Source organism: Acromyrmex echinatior, chromosome 2 (assembly GCF_024713525.1).
Source record: "Acromyrmex echinatior isolate Ae372 chromosome 2, ASM2471352v2, whole genome shotgun sequence".
In the NCBI taxonomy this organism is placed as follows: domain Eukaryota; kingdom Metazoa; phylum Arthropoda; class Insecta; order Hymenoptera; family Formicidae; genus Acromyrmex; species Acromyrmex echinatior.
This window is the reverse complement of record NC_141853.1, coordinates 922,898-950,326: the sequence shown is the minus strand read 5'-3', so window position 1 is coordinate 950,326 and position 27,429 is coordinate 922,898. Positions and strand designations below refer to the sequence as shown.

Genomic DNA, 27,429 nt, shown 5'->3' with positions numbered 1-27,429 from the left:
AAATTTAACTTAATTATTTTTGGATAATTTCAAAGTAAACAACGTCCACATTAAACGTATATACTTAGTAAATAATAAACTTTTTGAATCAAATTGTTTAATACCATTTTTTTACTTAACGTGCAGGAACATTGTTGAATATATTATTATTAATTATATGTATTATTATATGTATGTCATTTAATGAAGCTTAATCTACTTATAATCATATTTAGTACGATCATATTTTCAGTATTAGTTTATTGTTATTTCTGTAACTAACATATATTCTAAAACTGGAACATATTATTATAATATATTGATTAATTGTTGTTATAGACAACGCAAAGAATTAATCCATTGTTAATCTTAACTTAATTCAATACTATAATGAATACGTTTGTAATCTAAATTTGAATTAGTGATATAATTAGTGATATTCAGTTGAAAAGAAAGGAAGTTTGAGCGTTATAATTATCGATATTTGCTCTCAGTTCCAATATCATATACACTGAATGTATAAAGCAGAATTAGCTGGGTTAGGGATTTCACATTTCCACGTTTAAGGGATTAAGTTTTTAGTTGAATTTCACTATATGAATTGATTAACAGTGACAGACTAATAATAATAATCAATGATTATCCACTGATTCAGATTTAGAGAGATAAATAAAATCGCGATATATTACGAGTAGATATTTCAAAACTGCTTGAAGTGATTATTTTAGCATAATTTTTAATGCGTAAAATAGAAAAGCGGTAGTAATCAATTATTTTTTAATGACTACTTTTAATCGCGGAAATAAAAGGAGCGGAAATTACCTCATTCAGAGAATTAATACTATCGTATCTCGCGCGCGATTTATGAGAATGAATTAATACGAAAATGTATTATGGTCACGAGAGAGAGAGATCGGCTTTTTTATGATCGAGCTTTGATGTATGCGCTACATTGAGATATGTATCTTGCAACGTGTGCCGTTGTACTACAATCGCTATCTTTAGACGCATTCACGATGGAAATACTATTACTATCAGCAAATGCTTGCTTAATTAATGTCCCGAGCGACAAGCATACATTCATATTAAACATCCTGCTTTCGTTTGTTTGCAGGGGCTTTGGATTCATCACATTCGCAGACCCTGCGAGCGTAGACAAAGTGCTGGCGCAGGGCAATCACGAACTGGACGGCAAGAAAGTGAGTAATCATATTCTACCAGATTAATTCTAACAGTGCACAATCACATCCCGAGTTAAAGTTTCTAGCCTTTTTAACTCCTTAACTGTGCGTTCCTGTCTAACGCGAATTCACAATCTTATGTGCGAAATTTTCTAACAATTAATTCTTTTCAGTAGATATGATTTAATAATTTTTATAACTTGTAAAATTATTCGATTGTATGTAGAGGAGATGGTGGTATTACGGCTCTCCATTTATATTCTATACAATAATTTGACTAATAATACAAATTTAAGTTTAAAACTTAACGATTACATTCATCAAAGTGTTGTTCAATCGATTTTAAACTCAAAGTTACGAAACATTCATTACGTAGGACATTATTTATAAAGGCAACATTGCATTAATGACTCTAAGAAAAACAGGGATGGTAATCCTGTAATTTAGCCTCCTATAAAAATAGATTTAAAAAATAGGTTTTGTTTAAAAAAACAATGTTTAGTTACAAATTAATAAAAAAGTAAAACATTTTAGAATGTTTGCAAATAAATGTATACGTACATATGACTTCTATATATAGCTGCTCAGTACTAAAATTCTCAATACTAAAAATAGTACACGTAATATAAACTATTGATTAACAGTAGAGCTACAATCGATTATTAAATAATTATTTTGATAGGAAAACCTCCAAAAAGAGGCCGTAAGTAATCAATACGCATAGGCCCGGTTTTTCATCACTTAATTAACTTGTGTTAGGCTTAACTTGATGCTTTATTCAATGGGGTTTATCTATGATGATGTCATAGATGAAGCTCATTGAATGAAACATCAGGTTAACCAAATTAACCTGATATTTCATCCAATGAAATAATGAAAAACCGGGCCATATTAGCAAAATGCCATACTATTCTTTAAATTGCATAACTCAAAATGTATGCAGTCAAATAAAATATTAAGTAGCAAGCAACACACTCAAATATACATATATTTGTGTGATAGTACGCTCAAGTTTAAGAAAAATAAGAAAGTAGGTGAAATTAAATGCTAAAATATACCTTAGAAACGTTCCGAAATAAAAATGCGTTATAATAAGTGCTGATTATTGAGTATTGACATGTTAACGTCATGATGTATCGACGGGGTACTGAACAAATAATTCCAGTAAGTAAGTTAGGATATTCGTTATATAATAGCGGAGATGTTAAGGGAGGCCACAATATCTATACATTGGCCATAATACCATTTTCTCCGCTATGTATTTTTGTTTACTAGCGTTTTACAACTTGCCTTAACATTAGAAGAATGATTTCTTCTAACCGAATTACTCCCGATGATTGTAAACATTACGCTTATCACGGAAGAGATGCTCCGCGGAAGAGGACAGTTATAAAAAAAGATACAAATTGCCGTGATCAAATGTGCGTCACGCGAGCAATTAATTTTCATGTCCGATCGAAATTGCCGTCCCGAGATAATTGAAAGAGCATGCCGCGAGTCGATTGATCAAACCGATTGGTAGATACAATCCACAGGTATATCCCGATTCGAGATGCATCTGTATCATCGATTTCGGGAGCAAAATATTTTTCGCATTTAAAACTTCATTAATTTAGCGTCAAATGTTATTTTGTTCCATTCACTACAATGCAGAGGTATATCATTCGTTATCTACATGTCGCAATTGTATTAATAGTTAAATTATTAACATGCCGTTTTTTATGAATACTTCGGAAAAAGTATAGACAAATTATTTTACTTATTTTCTGTAAATAAATTTTTTGGATATGCGACTATCGTAACTCGTTAATGTCAATTTAGATTATTACCAGATTAAAAATTGAATTCTTTTACAATAAAACCTGTTTTGGATTAATTGAAAAATAATAATTCTTTCTTTTCTGTTTACACTCTGACATTTCCAAGTTTATTTGTCTCAATACATAGATCAAATAGCATACAAAATATTTACACTTTTACGTTTTATCAAAAATTGTGATATCATATCCGAAAGAATATGTATAATTTATAATATTGTATAATTTATTGTATTGGATAGGAGAATTATAGCTTGGTGACTTAAGATATAAGCCAAAACCGTAATAAAATCATGATTTGCATTTTATTTCAAGTTGTACGTGCCTCACACTGAAAAGCGATAGTCGTAAAGCGGCAAAATTTTTCTAATGTCTGGTAATTGTGGGTCACTGATTGAATTTTCACTTGTAAAAAATTTTATAATAATTTATCGAGGAGGATATGGTATTTATCTATCGTTTCTTGTCCTTTCTTAAGAGACACCTTACACGCGCAATGGCATCGAGCGAAACGCGATGTCGACGGTACGACGATTAATCGTGGGCCGACATAGTCGTTTGGCAAACGTGCTATTCTCCCTTCCTTCCCCTCCTCTCTCTCTCTCTCTCTCTCTCTCTCTGTCTTTCTCGGTGAGTAAGACACAATGCTCGTGGAATAATATTGTAAGGCGGCAAGCGCGGGCTGTACGACGAGAGAGAAATAGTTGCGGACATTAGCTGTCCACGGTGCCATAAGTAGAGCGACTCCACCGCTGGAGCGGCCGCCTAAGTGGCCCCGAATACGCTTAAGCGAAGGCAACCCCGGCCGTATCCTCGACTCGCATAAATTTCGCGTAATTCGCTCCGGCTAATGCAAATTGCGAATGCACGGATCCGGAAGCTAACACCTTCCCGATAGCGGGAAGAGAATATCGCGCGTATAGGGCAACCGCCGGCGCATCCTATTAAGGCTTCCTCTTAAGGGATGAGACGTCCTCACCCTCTAGCACTCTATCTGCCCATCCCCCTCTCGCCCTTTCCACCTTTCTCTCTTTCTCTCACCAAGGAAAAAGGAAGAGGACCGTGCAAGGAATGCAAACGCGCGGAAGAGCTCATTGCGTTGCTTTGATTCGCTGACGAGTATCGCCGCATTAATTAGTGTCGCCTTCGTCCCTGCTCGCGCTAACAAATGGAGGGCTCTTAACTCGTGCTAACACGCGAATATAAATATAGTTGGACAAAAGCGAAATATATGATATTCTATCAGCAAGTGTCGTTATTTAGGTTCTTCTTTTCGCTTTACTTTTCATATGTGAACTTTCGGAGAATAGAGTAGAAATATTAATTGTAACAAACATCCAATATCGATTGAATGTCAAATAATATTTCTTCTCGGAAAGTTCATGTATGAAAAGTAAAGCAAACATAAATATTTTTCTGAATAATTAATTACTGAATATTAACGATACATTTTATTTAATTGAATTAAAAAAGACACCTATTACATAAAATTCCGATTAAATTAACGCGAATTTTGCAAAATATAGAAAAATATTTGTTGCAAAATGCAAATAATCTCTCTTACAGTTATATCTTTCATTAAAAAAAAGTGCATAATTTAATGAAAGAAGCAAAGTTTTCACGAATGTGAGCTGACTACTTGGCTCATTCTGATTATATAACATTATCGAAAATCAACGTGAGTTAGTTCATGCAAGAGCGATTTTGCGGGTCGATATACCAGACGTTTCTCTCCATCTGGCATGAACAATGATTTTCGCAACGTGCCGCGTAAGCACCCACCGCGGCACAATGCTGACCGATCAGAATAGCTAGCAGATTCCGCTTAATCGGGCTTGATGCTGATTAAAAAGTGCGCGGGTCGGATGTGCGCGTCCTCGTTTACGTCCCGTTTAGTCTCGACAGGTGTACTGGAAGTAGCCAAATCGGTTGTACTCGCGCATGTTTCGTTCATAATGATGGCGCTCCGTAATACGAGCTTGCGGAACTGTTCTCTATTCTCTCACAAAAGTTTAGTAGTACAGACTTTGCAGAATTGTAGGTTAAAGTGCGAACTTAGAGAGATAGCAATTATTACAATAACGCGGTTTTGAGGCGCTAACGATTAAGAATTAAATGTTTTTAACGAATTAACCTTCGCGAGAGAGAGTACACTAATAACTTCATTCTCCAATATATTTTAAATAAATCTTGTTTAAATAATCTTTTAATTTTACGATCAAAAATATGATTTTCAATTGCAAAGATTTTTTATAATGTAAATTAAAAAAGAGAAGACTTCAAAAAGAATATAATCAATAAAGTTTTTGAAAAAATATCTTTTAAATCTCAATAAAGAATAAAGTTATTCATGAAAAGAAAACGAAACGATTTTAATTGCAAGAAGAAATATATTGTATAGTAAGAAGTGTGTAAAGATTAGATTAAGAAAAATAATTTCTATATTTACATTGAGTTAAAATTATAAAAATTATGTCGCATTTCTATTCCATGATGTAATTTCTTTATTTTTTTATTAATGATCAAAGTGTCTATTCTTTATATAAATTTTGTTAGAAAAATGATTTTATTTCAAGCAATATAAATTTAAATTTTTTAATTAACATTAATGTTTTTTTATGTTAATATTAATATTAATATTAATATTTCTTTCGTATTAATATGAATATTTATAAGTATTAACTTACGCATCAAAGATATAATAAATCCTAATTATTTTCCGACCTCATTCTATGATATATTATAGTCGTACGTGATAAAGGTGACTTGATATGATATGATATAAAGGATAAGAACAGATGCGGGTGATGAGGTCCAAGAAGAAATCGTGAAAGCGAAGGAACCTCTAAGGATGGATGCACGCGAAATTGTGGAAGCTCTTTAGAACTCTCTGCATGGCCCGCATTCCTGGATACCTTCAGACGTCTCGACGCTTTAGAAACGTATCGTATGAGAGCACGTGGACGAGTCTTCTTTTCCTCCTTCCGCCGACTTCCTTTCTTCCTTAAAGAAGAACGGGCTTTAACCCTTTTCGAAATGTACCGGTTTTATTATCAAAAAGAATGTTATAAACACGTAGAACATTTACGTTCTTTCTGTTCCTTTGATATTACGCAGTCGTAAAGTTTTTTAAATTATAAACTTACTTTTAATAATTTTTTTTAATTTTCATTATTTGTAATATTTTTATTTCATGTTTAAACATTTGTAATGTAGCATCAAATTAAAATTCTGTCAAAATATATGCCAACTGAAATTATTTTTGAGATAAAAAAATTGTAAAAATAATTCTGAAAATTCTATTTTATCGTAAATGTACACTTTGTCGTTTTTAATATTTACTGACATTAATTAACATTTTCTTTACATTCTTCTAATGCGATTAAAATTCATAGTTTCTTAACATTGAATTTCTTTCATTCAGTGTTAAATATGCAGCATTTCAAAGATTTATAATACGCTGACTTGTTATCAATTTCGAGGGAATATTACATCGACTATAAAGTGAAAAGAAAATAAAATCGAATATTTTTGTTGAGGTTATCGGAGAAATAAAATCCTTGCGGGATTGTGCGTATTAAAGTGTATATGTTTCGTCGGGAATTAACCGAAACGATAAGTCGATATAATGCTGAAACGCGGTTTTCCGATACTTCTATGAATGCAGTTTTCCATACTTACGCAAATTGAAATTCTCACAAACCTTGATTGCAATGTCGTAATGTAGTTAAACGAGCTTTTTCATAAAGATAGTATTAGGAATCGATATTTTTCGTAACGACATTGCAATCACTCACGGTAATACCAGTTTTTATATCGATATAGATTAAAGCATGAAAGAGGAAAATCGATCTCTCTTTTTTTTGCTTCTTATTTTAAAGATGCATTGGAAACGATTAAATATTGAATGTTAAGTATTAGTGCACATTTATGAGATATTTACCTACATAAGCTTTCGCAATCTATTTTCCACCTGCTTCGCAGTCTTTATCTTTAACTTACATATTTTATGTAAAACACTATTGAATTGCAAATATGTACGACTTACTTATTACGATAAGCCTTTTGAGAATAAGTTACCATAGATTAGCGAAATACAGATATATCAGCAAGATTTTTTTTTAAACTGTGGTAGACTAACCGCACTTTCAAAAACAAATGATTTCATATATATTTTATCATGTCGATCAGTATTTCTTCAATATTGCACGTCTAAATGGGTTTTGCTCAAAGGTATAATAAAACTTGTTTTCCTATTTTTATTCCTCTCTTCCCCCTCTCTTTCTGTCTTTCTTTTCTGTTCTTTTACTTTTCTTTCGATCGATGCTTTTTAAACGCCTTGCGTACGTTTCAAGCGGTGACTCGGAAAATGCTGAAAAATAAGCAGCGTCGCTCATCCGCGGAATAATTTATTTGGAGAGCCTGAAGCCACTAAGCCCTGCGGAAATTGTCTGCAGTCCCTCACAAAACTCCGGGCTATCCCTCTCCTCGTTTTCAGTAGTTGTTCTCTTCGGCCGACTCTTCACTTTCTTTCCATCTTGCTTCTTTTGCGCTATCTCTCTCTCTCTCTCTCTCTCTCTCTCTCTCTTTCTCGAGTAAGTCAACAATACGAGCGTTCATTGTCGAATGCTTTTAAATTTGAAATACAAACCATCTACCCCATCACTTACACCTTATATCTTATCTATACTACTCTCCTCTCTCAACCTATCAATGTCATTGAAGATGTGTGGTTCGAAAAGAATTCTTCACTCGCGTTTTTCCTTGTATTATTCTTTACGCTTGTCGGTACGTCCTCCGATTTGCTCGAAAGAAGTGAGAAGGCTAATTGTCACAAGAATAGATATCAAAGTTTTAAGAATGCTTATGTTTCCTTTATTACTTATTAATTTTGATTTGCTAGCTTTGTAAAATAGATCGCAGTTTCGAAGGTACTTATTATATTTAAATTTGTATGTACTTTTACATTTATTGCAAGTAGTATTTATATTCAGTTGATATATTAAATACTACAATTAATTTCATTAACTTAAACATATTAGGAATATTAACATCTAATAGAATAATTTAAAAATGTGTTAGCGACATTAACATTTAATAAAATAACCTTGTTAAATAGAATAGTAATCAATAATAATAATAAATGTCTTATTTAATTTTATTCACTATAACTTCTACTGAAATAAATTTTACAAAAGTAAATATCTTATACATCTTTTATATCTCATGTGAGTTTTTAATTTTAGGAAGTCATTCAAATATGATACAAGTTCTATTATTCCAAAATACATTTTCAGACGTTATTTATTAAGTCAATTCTTTCTATCAATTCTGACTAGCAATAAGCTTAGCTATTCTTTATAACAAAATGCGAACGAAAAAGAATTATACTTGCAAGAATTATACTTCGCAATGTTAGAATTATGTGGGTTGTTAAGATTTCGCTCGAGACTGTTGATTCAGGTCTCCCGAGAAGACTCTGGGCTCCTTGGGAAATACAAACGTAATTAGAAGGCACGGAAGCGGAAAGGGAATTAGTCACTTTGTAATCGTAATTCGGGAAAGTTTATGGCTCGCGGTTTATGAAGACGCATCCCGTTGAGTCGCCGGGAAAGTTCTGGTTATCGCGCCAACGAATTAAACCGATACAGCCGGGTTGCGGCATCTGTTACTAACGGCTTAACTCACTCGCCCTTTGCGCCGGATATACGGAGTACAGCCGGCATGAATATAAGTCGAAACTGGGGCACCTACATCAGACAGTTGCGGAAGGAACGGGAAATAAAAAAAATCCCATATATCACGGACAGAAATCAAGGAGCGGGATAGTGAATGTAGCTATCTACGAAAAGAGCTAGGAGACTGCAGAAATAAAAGATACCACCTTTTCTAATTTATTGTAACGATTCTTATCTTTTGTTATCTGTGCGAAATTTATAAGTATGTACAAACGCAATTAATAAATATTTTTTTAATGACTACGTATAAAAAAGTATATATATATATGCAACTTTCTCATGAAAATTTATGAAAAGTTTTAATATATAATAAAAATAAATATATTATATTGATTATTTATATTCCATTTTTGAAAATTTCTGTGGAATTTACTGATAAATTGTAATCAACAAGATGTATATTTTAAACAAATTAGTTAATAGTTCAGTTATTAACGAATTAATCGAATACAACAAATATATGCCAATATTGCAATGTATATTATTATAGACGAAATACAATTATGCTTATACACACATGACATAATTAGCATAATAATAATGACAATAATAATAATAATATTCTTATTCATATTACTATTCTATTTGCACATTATGCCGATGGGTTTTATTCGATCGATCGTTCGTCATGATTTGATTTCGACGTCCTTAGGGGACCCTTAGGGAGATTTTTGATGATTTCCCTTTCTCACACCTACATAAAATCGAGAAACCCACCCTTACGACTTTCAATACCTCGCCCTTTTTTATTTCCGGTTTCAATGAAACGCTATCTTGTTAATGGTGCATATATAATATAAACATTTTTCCATCCAATCCCTTTTTCCTGTCACGAAATAAACTATCGCTGTCTGTCGAACAATCCGTACCCAATGCTTGTTAGGAAAAGTTATAAATCACAAAGAAACAGGAAATTCAATGTTCAACGAAATAACTACTATGCGAATGAATCCATTTCATGTAAAGGAAAGAAGCAAAATAAAAATTACGCTGAACGATACACAGATGCGCTTATAACAAATTTAAATAATATATTTATGCTTAATACAACCATCATTCTTTATAATTGCCATAATTGTCGTGTTATATCGAGTCTATTTTTAGCTCACATGTAAAGTTGTCAAATTTACATGACGCACACGTTCGTAGCCTTAACGAGCTTGGAAATTACCAATGTAAAAAAGGGGGTGCACTATATCTTTCGTTAGCAGCAAACGTTTTATACTACAGCTGTATGTGTCATGTTTATTGAGCATAGCGTTAAACTAGAAGCTAGTTATCAAATTTGTATGTGACACAAACAGGACGTTCACTACGTTTCCCGTATACAAAAAAGCTTTTGATTTAATATATCAATTTTCTATGAAAATAGAGGTAGATGAAAAGTTTAATGCTTAAAGATACACAGCCATTTTCCCGTCAGTTTCTAATTTTTCACTGAGAAAACTGCGTGTATGTGATTTAAGTAATTGTTATATTAATATTTATTCAACTTGTCTCAGTTACCCTAAAATTCGTGTTAATGATATTGAAACTGAAACAATCAATTTTTATGGCTTATTATGATTTACAAGCATCAGCGTTAACAGACGTCAATGAGGTAAGAAAAATTGCATTTACGGGTGGTAAAGATTCAACGGATGTTATCTGTCTCGTTGGTGAAGATTGATGGATCATCAATGTCTTTAACTAGAATTTGAGGGAGTTGATGAATCGAGGGTTAAGTACTTGTTTCATCAAAGTTGAAATAAATTTTTTCTCCAATAGTGAATTAATAACAGTGTTGCAAGAAAGATTTTAACAAATATTACTTCAATAAGAATTAGTATTTTTAATAAGAATTAGTATTCTAATAACAGTATACAATTGTCTGTAATGTATAATTACGTATTCTAATAATAATCCGTAATTTCTACTAATAACTTAAAATGTACCTTTCACATTTTTCTAAATATAAAAACAATGTATGTGACGTTTTATTTTTTATTAAATTTGATCTTCTAATTCTGAATATACCTGATAATATACTAATATATAATATAAGAAAAATTATTCAATAAGTGAGTCAGATATAATTATTTATCTCAGAATAAATATATAATTTTATTTCAGTTTTATTCTATTATTTATTTCTAAAATATTTGTCTTATTTTTATATCTATCTTATATTATCTTAAATATTATCAATTTAAAAAGTTAGCATGATATTTCCTTCAACTTTAGAATTGCGCGTGAGGTCTGCACGCCGTTTGTACATTACATAACAATGTATCACAAGTGTAAAATACCACGTGCGCATTGTAGACTACACCTTTGTTCTATATGCTTGAAATATAAATAATTAATATGAGATATATAAGTTTCCTACGAGTGCGTTGAACGCGTAGAATCGATGTAACTTATGATGGCTTTGTTTTGAAAGCAGCTACATTTTATCCATTAAATTAGCATGGCTCTTCACGATTTGTCATACGTTTTGAAAAAACTATTATTGAAATAGATCATTCCGACTCTTATTAAGTGACAAATAAAAATCAATGTAAATGTATGACTCATTGTCAAATGTTTGATGAGACAGAAGCAAGACACATTTATCCGCAAACACACACACACACACACACACACACACGTGCCCATGTTGCACATGTATTTGAATTTACGAGCGTAATGTTAAAAAAGGAAATGGAAAGAACGTGTTATATCGTTTTAACAGCAAGCTAGTTTTTCGGCAATGATCACTACAGAATTTGAGGCTATTCGCAAAGATAATGGGCGACGGAGATGGGATACTGCGTGAGGGAAAAGTGAGATGCGTATGATGGTCCATTCTCCGCAACCCTAAGAGAAGGCGGTTTCATGTTTCTCGATGCCGAAGACGATGCCCTAAAAGCGTTTTTCCCGGACACGATCCTTTAGCGCAACTTGAGCCGGTGACGGCGCGTAGAATTTTCATTCACGATAACGAGCGATTTAAAAAGGGAAGCAAGGAAGGCGTGAAAAGGACTAAGAGTTATTTCGTTACACTGAAATATAACGTGGTTCATCATTCATTTTTGGCGAAATTGCGCTCTTCGTTCGTGAGCCTTATGAAGAATAAACGTCGCTCGTTTTGGAAACTACATTCTTGACTGCGCATCTTGAATTATGTATTACCTGCTGACAATATGTTCACCCAAGTATATATTCCTCGTATTGTTATCTTATTATACATTAGACTTCCTCGGTAAACATATAGAGATTGGTTGCATAACAAGAGCATGGAAGTTGGGCGAGAAGCACATCAGCTTCTCACAAAAGTGTCATTAATTTTGTACTGATTTTCCAAGTTCGAAGTTGTATGCTTAAGGAAAATCACAATGGAGAAATTGCAAGGATAATGTGAATTACAGGACTTTGACGAACAGAGTTCCACACGAGCATAAATGTTTGCAAGACTATACTTTTCTCGATTTGTTTTGAATAAATTTTAGATTAATTAAAATTTAAGGCTTGATTGCGGTAGATCTTAATGTAAAAAATTTAGAAAACATAGAGTAATTGCGTGCGGAGAAGCAAGTCTTGTCTTTCCTTGAGAATTGCAACTTACATAGTTAAATTATACGTATCTTGTTTTCAACGTCCTGTACAAATGTGTAATTTGCGTAATGAACCGCGATCGCAAGAAGTTATTCTCGCGTTTCCTAGCAGTTTGCTGGCCAGTTCGTGTCGCGCGACTTGGCAAAAGGGAGAGCACGAAGGGAAGGAAAAACAAGGAGAAGGGTAGGTGAAGGGGAGGAGAGGGATGACGAAACAGTCCATTTCACCTGTTCGTTTCTCTCTCTCTCTCTCTCTCTCTCTCTCTCTCTCTCTGTCTCCCTCTCTTTTTCTCTCTCCCTCTTTCTTCCCTTGTCTGTTTCCCTTCTCGGCCTCTTCAACTCGCCTCATAGAAGCGTATTCTCAGGCGATCCATTTCCAGATTAAACACGCGTAAAACTCCACTCTCATGTGGTACACACAAGAACTATGTTCCTCTCTTTTGCTCTCCACTCCTTTCTTTTTCCCTCTCTTTTCTTCTCCTTGCAACTGTTCGCTTTTCACACATTTCAAGTCTTCTCTTCCTTTCGAAATATCAGGGACCTCGTATACTCTTTCTCTATTCCACGCTCCAAAAAGTAGATGACAGAGGAAAAGACTCGCATGCTATCATTTAAAACCTCGTAGAAGTGAGTCCCTCGCTTTTAGAGAAACTGGAAGTATCTGCTTAATCGTGCGACATTTCGAGAAAGCTGACTTGTAATATCAAGAAGCAGTAGACATTTTTAAAACGTACCAATTAGAGTATTGTACATTTTACTATTAAAATAAACTAACTTTTATCGCGACAAGAGATTAGAATATTTTTAAATACTAGTCTACGTAAAGATGATATTTCTAAGAATAAGACAAAAAGCATTTTTAACGTTAATATTAATATTAACATAAATTATAAATATATTATAATTAATAAATAGATAAATTAAGGATGAATTTATTTATTAAGTAACGATACTTCCGCTATGCGATCTTATCGAAATTATTGGCGCGATGTCTGTTTCCTTAAAGGACCAATTTCCGGCTATCGGGCTTGTTCGAGGCGAGGTCAGGGTCAGCCGAGATCGATGAGAACGACGTTAACGAGGCGCTGGATGCGCGAACGGAGATACTCCGAGGCAAGCGTTATCGTTTAAGGTGGGACGTGACGTCGAAATGGAAAGTACGAAGGGAGGATTGGCGTGGGGAAGGGCGAAACCACGCGTGCGAAGCATTTGTAGCACAAAGCTCGTCAGTGTGCCGGGAATGTTTTGCAGGGGGGAGGGAGGGAGATGGAATAATGGCTTGACTCACGGAAGGTAGGTAGGATGAGATACAGGGTGGGATCTATTGAGCTCGTCGTGCGGCTGCTACGCGCGTATTAACACGTCATAATAATTACGAATGTAATCAGCGACGCGCGCGAGAGTTTCCTGAATCGCGCATTTTGCTTTCACCTCGGTTGGCCGCCTCTTCCTCTCGAGGAAGAACGGACTCGCAACGTAGACAAGAGATCCTTGCGAGAGGGTGGAATAAAAGTTCCAGCATGGAACGAAGGGAAGATTTTGCCAGGGATTTTCACGCTATGGTATCTCACTACGCCGATTTATGTAACGAGACTGAAGCTCACTCATTGAAGAGTCCGAAAGTAAACGAAATACGGTGTAGTTGTAAATAGAGAAATTGACAAGTGTATTCTTAAATAATATTTTTAAAAAGGTAATCTCTATTGGATAAAAATAACAAGTAGAAAAATTTCAAGATAAGAAATGACTACGAATTATTAATAGCACACAGTGTTAGACTTTCTGAATAAATGCTACGTGACAGAATTTAATTGTTGAAGAAGTACAGTTCTCTCTCGCTTTTGAAAGTTAATACAATGGCGCTCGGTGACTTTGGTCCAAATGTTGGACTTAATGGTGCACAGAAAATACATACAACATGGAGGAGACAGTTTCCAAAGAGAAACATTATAATCCATTGTACAAGTTAGAGAACGAAGAGCGAGGGAAAGTCTTAAGTAATCGTTAGAAAATCAATGGCGAGTTCTCAGGCGGTGTCTCACGGACAATGTGCTATAATCCACGGTCTCGAAAGCCGAAGAGGCTGCAGGCTTTCCCACGAAGTAAGCGGTTAGGCAGTAGGAAATCGGGGAACGTGCTGGAAACGCGGAAGCGTGTCCTCCATCATCGAAGTTGGAACTTGTCGGCTAATTGCATAGTTCGCCTTCTTGCCTGCAAACATCCAAATTGTCAGGAACACTTGGCCGGACTTGAGCTTTCCTCTCTTAATCTTTAGTATTTCATATACATTTAGTTCGGATTTTACCTCCGAAACATGCGTTTTATTATATAATATGCAAGAAATTATTGCGTAAGACGGCGTAAGACTGTATATAGCAGTAACTAAAGTTCAAACAAGGAACAGTGATGCTTGTTCAATGTCAACGTAATATTTTAAAACATAAAGGAAAATAACAAATTTTTATCGGGGCGCACTGAGACAAAAATGTCAAAGTATTGCGAAGCAAAAGTTACTTATAACGTTTTCTTCGACATTTATTAGTTTTGAAAAAATTTGATTGTGATGACACTGACGAAATATGCATTTCTGTCTTGTATCTCATTTCTAATATATCTCAAATTGTGAAAAAAAATAAAATAGATGGTTTATTTGTACTAGGAATAACATTTTTTTGCAGTATTTAAATAAATATTTCAATGAAATAAATATATTTCTTATAAATAAAGTTTTAAGTATCTTTTTCTCAGTATGTACTTGTATAAATGATACCAAAACTTTTGAACTCCATTAATTTTGAGTAATTTTCAATTGTGTTTTGATAACATCGTAATACTCCGAAACTCCGGTAATTAACTTATTTAACATCGGATGTTTAAAAGTTTAATTCCTGGTGCATTATTTATGCAAAAAAGAAATACAATTGATCGCAGATTAATTGTGTGAAATGCGCATATCGTATATAAGTGATCGCGAGAACGAAAAGCTATTATACTAATAAAGCTATTACACTAATTACATGTAGTCTTACAATCACCCATCGTTCGAGAAATCTCGACGCTACTAAACAGGATTCTTATCATTGCGTGAAATATTCTGCCACGAAATCAAAACAGAAGCGGGCGAGACGGGAATGTTGTTGTTCCGGCCGCTTAAATAATTCATAAGCAATATCGCGCCGTGGTCGCGGTCACGTCTCGGCTTCCCTCCTGATTGGCTCGAATTTACGAGCCATTGTCGCCTGATTGGCCGCGCTTGTGCGACGGATGGTGGCTTCGTAAAGAAAAGCACTTTATCGCCTGGGAGCATTGACGTGCCAAGCGCGGGCAGACGTAGTCGGTGGAGAAAGCATGAAACGCTTTCGGTAATTCTTCCAGGACTCGCTCATCGTCGAACTTCTCTCTCGCTTCTTCACCTCCAACTACGTTCCCGATTCAGCTCCGTCGAATTCCTCAGTCCTGCACAAAAGCCCCTCTTGAGGTTCCCGATAGAAACGGGAAACAGCGCGCTTTCGCTCCCATGTATCCTTTCTTCTTTCTGACATTTGCTGCCGTTTGTGCGGTATTTGTCGGCACCATTTCATTCGCAAGGCGATACCGTCAAATATCCGCTTTTGTCAAATGTACTATGAGGTCGACGTGATTATAATCCTTATTATTAATATTATAACTTCAAATTATATTGGCCGATCGGCATTTAGACTGCTCGCGGGTTGGTGAAGTAAGGAACAGGAACCAAGTTGAAAATCGGCCGAAATGTGCAAGTAAATCTGCTTTAAATGATAGAAATAAAGATGATAACATAGGCCCTCATTCTATTTTTTGTACAATTTTTTATTTTGTAGTTACATTTAAGTCAAATGAATTTGTCTAAGTTTCATATAAAATATACTTAAAATGATTAAGATAGTTTAATAAGAAGATAAGAAAGATTGTTTAAATGAAAAGAGATGTTGATGTGATTTCTGAATGCCATGGTAAAGTGAAGCCTTCCCTATATTTTTTTAGATTCAGACTTTTTAAAATCTATTAGAACTTCCCATGAAGTTCAAATAGCTTGAATTTATAGAAAATTTTGAATGTATTGAGATATTATCAGATTCAGAAGTTTTCTTTTGAAAATGGATACGTTCTCCTAGTAATACTCTTACTTTGAATATATCCTCGTGAATGTTTACCACAAGTACACGTCTTCCTCGCTTGGTAGATATTTTTGAAGACTTCTTGAAACTACTTTAAAATGACAACCATAAAGATTTAAAAAAAAATGACCACACGTATTACATTTGTTAAGGGGTGATACAGGAACATTGAGAATGTTGAAATATTGACAGAATTTACATTTAATTATGTTCCAGTAAAAACATGGTTATTTAAGCTTATTTATTCAAGTTTTTTTATTTCGTTAAAAATGAACAGCACCTTAAAAATTAATTAATTTAGGATATAAACTCGTTACTTATAAACTTGAACTTGACATTAAAAATATGAAAAAACATAAATTATCTGTAAAAAAGTCGTAACTGCATTGTTGTACAACTTCAATACCCATCCAAGAACAAGTTTAAAATCTTTTTTGCAAGAGATGATGTTAATTATAATAAAATTTTAAGTGAGACCTATATTACTACCTTTTCACATTGTAGTGTAATGTAGAACTTGCAACAGCAAGTCTTATGAGTTTCTTCCTGATTTCTCGATTTGTTTGATCACGTTCTCTTAGATGATCACGTGAAATGTTCGTGTGAAAGTATTTAGTGCGATGCATCGATATCATTTGGCGAACTTCTAAGTTTCCTGAGATGCCTTCTTCCGCGACGGCGACGCGAGTTTGCAAAAGGACATATTATGCCCGCTACACGCCCTCGCGAGTTGTAATTTTGGTTCGGTCTGGTAGACCTCGTTGCCCGTGACATTTTGACGCAAGCTCGGAGAGCAGAGAACGGTGTCCGGAGAGCGGCTGCGCTAGGCAGTTATGAGTTGCTTAATTGTTTTGTCACTGTTCGTCGCGACAGCAACGTCCTCGTTGTCGTCGCTGTCGTTGCTGTTGCTGTTACGCCAGAGGCGGAGTTTCTCGAGAATCGTTTCCGGAATAGCCGACTCGGCTTGGCCCCTCGATAACTTGGCTCGCGAGATTCTGATGTCCGCAATATCGACAGGAAGGATTGCATTGTTCGCCGAAGACGAAGTTCTCGATAATCGTAGCAGGCCAGCAGTGACTCGTATAAAGTAATCCAACGATGAAGTCTCGAGATGTATTTGTTAAACTTTCTGAGATTATTACATTGTGCAGTTAAAAAAAATGTGTTAAATTTAATACATTTCACGTAATAATATATACGGCTCATTCAAATTTTTGTATTAATTTAACATAAAATGACTTAGGAAGTAACACAATTATTATGCAAAAACATTAACACTAAAGAGATAATATCGACACGATTTGTAAGCAGATCTATTCTGATTCCTTATGCAGTCTTTCTTTTGTATAATAACGGAAAAAATTGTTTAGCATAGAATTATTTAAAATTAATTAATTATTTAATACATATATATTACTTGAGTCGGAGAACATTAAGAAGTGTAAAGGCATATTCACACCTTAGAAAAGCGAAAAGCAAAAAAAACAGCAGCCAATCAGAACTCGCGCTAACAGTAAGCAGAAAACTAAAATTGTTAAATACTAATGTGAGTTCTGATTGATCGCTGCATTTCTACTTTTTACTTTTCTCTGTCAAGATATGAATGCGCCCTAAGAAATTGATCTTAACGTTAGGATTTATACAGTTTAAGAATACATGGAACGAATATTTATATGTATGTAATGTATTGTATTAGAAGATTGTATTATTCACTGAAGAACACCGTTAAAGATCGAATTTATTTTGATTACTGTAAGTTGTAAGATTTAAATAAATCGGTGCACGATAATTAGCTAGACTCGAGTAGCCCTGTATATTTTTATATAATTTTGAATTGTATTCATTGGAGCCGTTGTTATATTAATAATTATTTTAAAATTTCAAAATTTTAATACAAAATTTTAACAAGGACTGGAATGAGTTGTTTTCAACACAAATACAAAATGTTTTTTAGCTATGCAAATTCTTATTATTAGAAATTGTTGAATTTCACTTATGCTTATATAGCATTACAGGCACATCATTTAGTATAAAGATAGTTTCTTAAGTTCAGAATCTTAGACTTTTTGTTTCCCTTCGTAGGGTTACTCGTGTTAGTAAAGTACGTATTAAAATTACATAATTTAACCTATTATTATTGCATTTCGCTTTTTTATCGTATATTGGAAGGTTGAAACTAAGTAAAATCATGGTTGAAAACTACTCTATTTTGACGTGATCCTTTAATAGAAGTATAAAATGCGAATGATCCTGATGGCGGCTGAGAAATACAAATCGAGGGAGACTAAAGATTAATCCTTAAACGCTACACAACACATATTTGGATATAGCATCCAATACAATTTAATTGTTTATAACTCATAAAAATGAATACATTGTAAACAACTTTATGTTTTCAATCACTAGATATTAAGAAATATAACGGTACCAAGCAAATGTATCTTTATTAATAAAAAATGTTATAAGCAATAGAAAAAGTATTGGAAAAGAAAAGCTGAATATACATATATGTCATATCCAAAAGAAAAGGCGTTTAAGGATTAATTCCGTATGTAATATATTTAGCTTTTATATCTCAAAATCTTATTTTAATATCACAGAAACTATCAAACATCTAAAATATCTTAAATATTACATTATGTTTTTTTCTCGACTGAATTATTTTCTTTTTTAGTAGCATGTCAAATTACTCTGGTAAATAATTATAATACATATACTCGGTATAACAACGTATTCTACATCGGCATAACTAAATATTTGCTCAGTTTTTTATTCGCCGTAACTTTCTCTGTAACTTTTAATCATTACTTACTTGCTTTCATATCTCTTTCTATTGTTGTCGGTGTAAAGAGCCATCCAGATGGCAGCCGTTAAAGGTACATCGTGCCGTGATATTGGCTGGCACCGAATGTCGGTGACGCTGTCGAGAAGACTACTGACAAGCTGTTATTAAAACTCCGAAGAATCGTGAGCTCGAGACTATAGAAACGCAACAAACGTCTACCGTTTGAAAACTTGGAATAAAATATTTGCAGAATATTTAAAACAGAAATCATGATATCTTGAAAGCAAAACAGTATTTTATTTAACTAATAAAAGATGAATTGCATCTTGACTATCGATAAACTTTTATCATTTCTTTTTAAAGATGTAAAATAAATTCAGCTTAATACAGCTTAGATGCATATTGCTTAGCGTTAATTTATTAAAATTATTGGTTGCACGAATTTTTTTTTTCCGATAATAAACGAAAATATATTTAAGCTAGTCTTTATTAATATCGGCGTCTCTTTTACGTTCGATACGCATATTCCATTAAAAATTTCAAATCGCACAACCGAACGATGAAATCGCATTAAGCGAACCTCTTTCGTCATCAAGCGAGACGGATTTCCATTGGCGTAAAGATTTTCCGGACCTCGCTTCGCCCCAATCGCGATAACGAAGTATTTGTCGCGCGCGAAAAGTAATGTGCGTTGGATCGAAGCGGTAGTCCATTTTTATCGGTCTATACATCTTGGAGAATATGTCGCAAAAGGTACCTTAGTACGCAGCTGGCGCGAATATTAAAAGCAATCGCTCAGTCGCGCGTAATAACTGACCGCCAGTATATAGCGTACAGTCGCACTTGCCTACGCTTTGCAATCCGCGCAATTGTATGAAAAGAATAATAGTCCCTCTCTCTTTCTCATGCTTTTTTTTCTATTTTTAATGTGAAGCTGTACGGCGCGACGCAAATTTTCATATAATTTTCAAGAACTCTATAATAACCGCAAAAAAGTAATAGTCAAAAGGTGTAAAATTTTTACTCCAATGCTCAGACATATTAAAGGTTTTAAGATAAACGGATAATATACTTAAAGAGGAATAAAGTTGTGTTGCAATGCTTACAAGTATAAAGATTTTAGTTTTTATTTATCTTTGAGCTCGAATTTAGCATAGGATATTTTATTAAGGATGTCTATTTCTAAATATTAGATATTTAATAAAACAATTTTGTTAAATTCCTAATATTTTGATAATAAGTATACTAAATAAATTTATTGCAAATTAAAATCCTTATAACTTTGGATTGCTTCAGTGACTCGACTCTGGATTTCGTCATAAGTCTCTAAAAACATGTAAGAATAATCTTTAAATTTTTTTATACACAGGGTAGATTATTTTAATCAGTACACGCGAATATCTCGAAAAATAGAAATTATAAAAAAAAATGTTTTAGACAAAAATTTTATGATTTCAAGGGGGAAAGAAAGTGGTGATCTTAATTGACTTTAAGATCGAGACTTTGTTAGATCGAGGTTATATAAAATTTTTTAAATGAAAATTCCAATTTTTTATTCCATATTCTTATAGTTTAATTTCAAAAGCTTTTCGATTATAACGCTATAAAGTACTGTTTCGTTAAGTAAATTTCAAAATATGATGTTTAAAAACTATATTATTAGTGACATTACGTTATTCAAGTGAGTCCGATTGATAGCTAAAACTTTTTAAATATTGTTCGGGATCATGACCTTGATAACATTCATCAACTTATTTGCGTGTATTTATTAAAATGGTTTACCCTGTATATATTAATAAAATACTATAATAAATATTCGTGCAAAAGTTTATTTAGATCCATTCACTAATTTAAAAGTTATTGATCTAAAATTTTGTAGGGAAATATGGTTATTTGCTGCATAAAACTATTATAAGCCAATTTATTTGTTGTTTTATTTTTTGCAGTTGGCTTCACAGACTAACATCGTCAAAATTTATTGAATAATATTAGCTGATATTAGCAATTTTTGGTTGATTATTTGATTGATATTTTTAGCTGATACACAAAACATCCTTAAAAAAACAATAAAAAATATAAAAAGGGCTCGTCCGGGATTTGAATGCGAGACCTCTCACTTCGGTTGCGACAGATATAATTTTACTCTTCTTTAAGTATTATCCATTTATTAAAAATTCTCAATGTATAAACATTAGTGCGCAAGTAAATATCTTATTTCTATTATATCTTTAGACTTGTAATTATTTTGTGATCATTATAGAGTTCTTGAAAACTCACATAAAAACTTTGCATTGCGTTATACAGCGCTTCACATTGGAAATAAAAAAGCTCCGAGATAGAAAGAAAAGATTATTCTCTTCACACAACTATGTAGATTGCAAAGCACAATATAGGATATTTAACTAAAAGTACTAAAGTACTAAAGTTAAATAGATTACGCCATTCTAGTATTTCAGAAAAATTGATCATTGTTTTTAGAGTGTTTGATAATTTGTTTAAAAAATCATATTAAAACTTATCATTAACAGATGAGATACAGGCTCGACGTGTGTTAGCAATTTTCTATATGATTACATTTTCAGAGAATACTCATCGAGGTAAAAGTAGATGAGGGATGAGATGAACAAAAATGGGAATGAAACGATGTTATTGTGAAACTAGAAAAAAAGCGCGCGAATAACAAAAGCTGTCATTTCGTTCAAATCTGATAGTGAATAATGCGAGAAATATTGCTGACAAAATCATTCATAAATTAAATTAAATTAAATTAAATTAAATTTTTATATAATTTTTATTAAATTTTATCAGTATTTTGTGTATGTGTGTTTTTGTCAAAAGAATATGATAACAGATAATGCGTGATTCTTTTGTAGAAGAAGGTTGAAATTTACTTCCGTCAAAGTATATCCGAATCTTAATAAAATTGTAAGAACAATTTATTCTTGAATGAACATTGATGAAAGTTAACAAACCCAGGGTGGACTAACTATCTTTTTCCCATGGATGTACTTAGATAATGTCTCCGTTCTCACAATGATGACGTTGACGATGAGATAATGGGAAGGAAACGGGAAAAAGCGACGGCAGGTTCGGCACGGTGGAAATGATCAGTTGCAAAATCGCGGTCGCGTATTTGCCTTTAATTTGCCGAGCGAATTAACCAGGTATTTGAGGCGGGCAAACGATATCGTACCGTTATCATCGATGCTGAGGATGGAAACGAATCGACGGTCTCTCTCCGAAATTTAATAATAATTCTCGTCTCCCTCCCCCCCAAAATCCCACATATCGCCAAATATGACATCGTCGATGAATTCCGCGTTGTATCTATCAGCAACGAGACTGGCCGCCTCTCTGCGCGAGTTCGATGTTGTCCGAACAGAGACGGAAATTTTGAGTAGAAATAAATTATAAACGCGATCTCTGTTTAAATAGCTAACGAGCCAACGGTAAAGTAGCGCCGCCATAGAAATAGAAACTACGCGGTGGATAAATAGCTAGAGAATTTTGTTTCGCTATGAAGAGTTGTTCGGCAATTGAGGGGATAATTAAAAGAAATTTCTTTTCTTGTGATTTATCTGTGGTATTAAGGAAAAGCCGCTGCTTTTTATTTCATCGAAATAATGGTGGCAATACCCACTTAAATTCTGAAGATATTATCAAGAATATTATTGTCGTAATTGCTGTTCGATTTAATCCTAATTGGTATTCGCTCTGAAATTTTATTACTGAAATTTTATTTATTTAATTTATTTAACTCATATTCGCGAATCCAGTGTTCATTTTAATTAATGTATCTTTGCTTAAAGTTAATGTAATTAAACTTTTTTGTAATTTTAAAGATCAAAATCCTAATAATAATTAATTCCTATTAGATTGACGAGAATAAATCAATTAAGAGAAATAAATCTATTTTCGGTTAAAATGAATCTTAGTTCTTAAATATTTTAGAGTAAATTTATATACTTATCCAATTCATCAAATTCGTCGAAATCTTTTTCGGTCTTAAAACGCAATCATAAACAGAACTAGAGTAGTAATATCACACATTAAATTAATAAGTAATTTAATAATTTTTGATGTTGTAATCATCTTAGAACGATATTAATAATTTGATGTTGATTCAAGTATTTTAAGAACTGTAAATCATTTAATTTATTGCGAAAAATATTGTCGGGATAAGATCATGTAATTTAAAATTTTAAATTATGCGTCATTGTAAAAAACTATATGTTGTAAACAATTTTTCACAACACAATTGAAGAAAATGTCTGGATCTACTGCACCTGCAAACATCGATTAGGATTAAACGTTATGTTGCTATTACATGTAAAAACAGATCCGTACATTAGCAGAATTTTTAAAAATAGATATTCGTTGCTTTCGAATGATTTGTGCGTCCGTCGGCTTTGGAATTTGGTGAAATTACTCGTAATTCGAGCCAGAAGTCGTTCTCGGCGTTATAATTGAAACTTTAACATTATACGGCCTCCCCGGCTATTTCCGCGTCTCTTCTGTCTTTGATATGGGCGCGCACGACCACATACCTCGTATAACAGTTTAACCAGTATTCGAATTCCTACGGAATTAGTGCGAGTTCGCCTGTGAAATTTCTCGTTCGCGTTATCCGCGGATGCACAGTTTGCCCTGGGAGAAATGGGGCGAGGAGCGGGGGATTGAGGTTTCGGTGCGAGACCACCGCTTATGGTCGCGACGAGGGGATGGTAGCGAAGGGGTGAACGGGGGTCGCGAAGAATGGCGTCGTGAATTACTTTTCCAAATGCTCCCGATCCGATTCGAGGCTCTCCTTTCTACCGCGCCGCTTCAGGGTAGAAGCATCCAGGGGTAGGTGGCTCTTCCAATTTCCAGGCGTGCCAACCAGATTGAATTTCTATCGTCTTCGACAACGACAACGACAACGACAACGACGACGACGACGACGACGACGACGACGACGACGACGACAACGACGACGACGATGACGACAACGACGACGGTTGGCGGCCGATCATTTCGCAAGATATCGGGTAACTGGGTTATGTTTGCGAAAATGGCTTCGAGCCTCTCGATTTTTCTCGGTAATGCTACCTCTCCATTCCTGGCAACGTTCTCTTTCTTTCACTTGTGTCTTCGCGCGTCTACATGTTTTTCCGTCTTCCTCGCTCTTCGTTTCAGTTTCTATCTCCTCGTTACCAACTCTCTGTTCTGCCCTCGCGAAACCATTGTTCGATGAGACGAATCGAATGAATGAGACATCGAAAAATCTCACGTTGATCGACTGAACGACCACGAATTGCGTCTCGTTGACGTCTATTACATCAGATAGAGAAAATCGATTACAAAAAAAGCAGATATCTCTTTGGTATTTATTATTATTTTGCAATGCAATTTATTTCATAAGGAAAAGATCTTGAATTAAAACATTAAATTTTTTAAATATGTCAAATACAAGCATAAAATCGATTCAGAATAATCGAATCAAACAGACTACAGAAATTTAATTAAACGTTAATATTGCAAAGGAATAAAGTTGTGAGAAATAAATGATAAGACCTATGATAATTTATATTTAATATTACAAGGAGATTAATTTTTGATCAGTAACTAAACCTTTTCCATTTTGTTTAGTCTCGCGTCTATGAAATAGGAATATCATCGGTTATTCCAATTTTTCAATATGTATATGTATCCAAACCATAGTCATAGCTCGCAACTTCGTATTCTCACGACGGAGGACGTGTACTGCGAAATCCGTTGCAAATAGCTCCTACGGGTGCAGTAGTGAAGTTTGAGAGGCACTTCCTTCATCTCCGCCTGCTTTTCCCTTATATCGGAAGACGAGATCAGAAGAAGAGGTATTACCAAAGCGAAAGAACGGCGGGAAGACTTTCTCTCGTCTCACGTCTCTCGTCGTCATCGTCGTCGTCGTCGTCGTCGTCGTCGACGATGTCGAGACACCTCTCTTGTCCGGGAGCGTGCGAGCGACCGGTGTGAACTTCGCCGTAGGGGATTATGCAAACGGGAGTGGTTTCTGAGTACGGGAAGAGAGATAGATAGAGAAAACCCCGCGCCGCGCGCCGCGTTGCGTAGGGGTGGATGATGACGGTGACGGTGCTTGGTGGTGGTGATGGCGGCGAGCGGGTTCCCTTGCTTGTCATTACCACGTTTGTGGCTTCCACCGCCCGGGGTGTCGGTCGCTCTCTGTTTCGAGGAAGACTGGCGCTAGAGAATAATTGTAAAAACTCGTTCTCTCGGTTTTACAGAATATACTTTTTTTATAACACGTCAATGACGCTTTTAAAACTAATTACAAGCGCGCGCCAAAAACCACACGTTAATCTAATAATACTAATCGAGATCGTTGTCTCGCGAAAATGCCCGATGTAAAATAGAAGAATCAAAATTTTATAGAGCTAGAAAGGATACGGGCGGTAGGAGTCAAGCGCAGAAAACGTCGCGCAAATAATATACTTATGAAGTGTGAAACTTCTTTATTCACTAAAACTGCGCTTACATGTTTCGACTCACTTTTGAGCCTTCCTCTCAGAGACAACATTAAACTAACATATTTAAAAACTGTGAATAAAAGTTATCCTGTCATAGTGAGTTCTCCTACATCGAGAATTTAAATGTCGGAATTAAAAAGAGTGAAAGAAAAAGGAAAAAGAAAAAAGAAAAGAAAGTAGGGAATATCGTAAAATAGAATATGGAGAACTATTATAATTTATTAAACAACTTTAAGATTATAATTAATTATTCAGCAAATATTGTATAAGGACGCTCACCATGCTCACATATCAGCAAACATTACTATAATCGCAAACATAACTATAAAAATAATTCAAGAACCGGTTCCTGATAATGTTGGCCAGTCAGTATCACAGTGAGTCACTTTTTGTTTTTAGCTAGTAATTTTCCGAGGTAACAAATGGAAAAATGTAACATTAAAGCGTTAAAATCAATTCCAAGAACAAGAATGTTGCAAAGTAATCGATAAACACGCCAAAAAGACTCATTACTGCGTACGAACGACATTGACTGACTAGACGAGACAACAACTCAAGCCTTGTCTATGATCAGGGAGGTAGGCCTTGGGAAGCCCCTCCGTTGAGTCTATCCTGATGAATACGTATCATCTCTGAAATCAATCTCTTCCTGTAGTGAGATTGATTTCGTCCAGTTAAAATTTTATAACTTGCATGAATAAGTTTCCGCGAACTGCAGTGTAAGGCCATTTTGAGAGTGTCTAGAAAATTACCACGTGGTTGTTGAATTGCTAATTTAAAATAGAGTATTTTATGTTTACGTTGTTATATGTAATCAAATTCTAGACATAATGTAAAAAGTTATTTGCATTAATACTACATCGATAATATTACATAAATCAGAATTTCTTATATTTAATTTATTTTAATATTTTTGTTGAATGTGCGGTATATTTATTAATTTTTTTTTTCTGTAAATGTATTTTACGTTTAGAAAGAACTTCAATTATGATTTGAAATAGGTTTCTAGTTGGCAAAACAATGACAACATAGCGTGATGAAATTCAAAACTAAGTAGTCATGTTTAGCACTGAATATGCATTGAGAATGCGAAGAGAGAGAGAGAGAGAGAGAGAGAGAGAGAGAGAGAGAGAGAGAGAGAGAGAGACAAGAGACGTTGTTTCATTTAGCATTACAACAACTGGCAGAATCAGCTGATCCCTTCACCACGTTTAAGTAGCAGGATGGTATTTCCAGATTCTAGTATTAACAATAAATACTCCTGCGGATTTCCATGAGCTTAATATTCATGATGTTGTTTATCTCATAATACTGTAAGTAATGCAAGTATACAATGATGCGCACAATAATGTAATATTACATATAATATAAATTTAGTTTATATTCAATAAGTTTATATTTAATTTATGTTATTATGATATTTTTGATGATTATAAAAAAATTCATTTCATGCACTTTAAATATAAGAAAGATATTAGTTTTAAAGATTTATTGGTATTAAAGATTTGTCAGTCTTAAAGAAACAAAAAGGCGCGTCTAAGTGAACCGATCTGCCGCGTCAGAATTTATGCATCTGTCGCACCGGAAATTCTGTGATTTCGTGAGCGGTCAGGACAGTTTCAACCTTTTTAGCAAAGGGCAGAACGTAAGGTGCTCTTATGTTCAACTTAGTGGGTTTGTTCATGCCCCTCGGGATCGTCCGCCAAGTG

The 27,429-nt window shown here is 34.1% G+C and overlaps 1 protein-coding gene across 7 annotated transcripts in view; it reads left to right on the top strand.

Annotated features, from left to right (window-relative positions):
- Window positions 1–27,429, top strand: part of Rbp6 (RNA-binding protein 6) — a 748,725-nt gene that overhangs the window by 441,026 nt on the left and 280,270 nt on the right. For all 7 annotated transcript variants that reach the window (XM_087403540.1, XM_087403538.1, XM_087403543.1 and 4 more), the window contains one exon: window positions 1,094–1,178. In XM_087403540.1, the coding sequence (XP_087259666.1) occupies window positions 1,094–1,178 (85 nt within the window). The remainder of the gene's footprint in view (window positions 1–1,093; window positions 1,179–27,429) is intronic.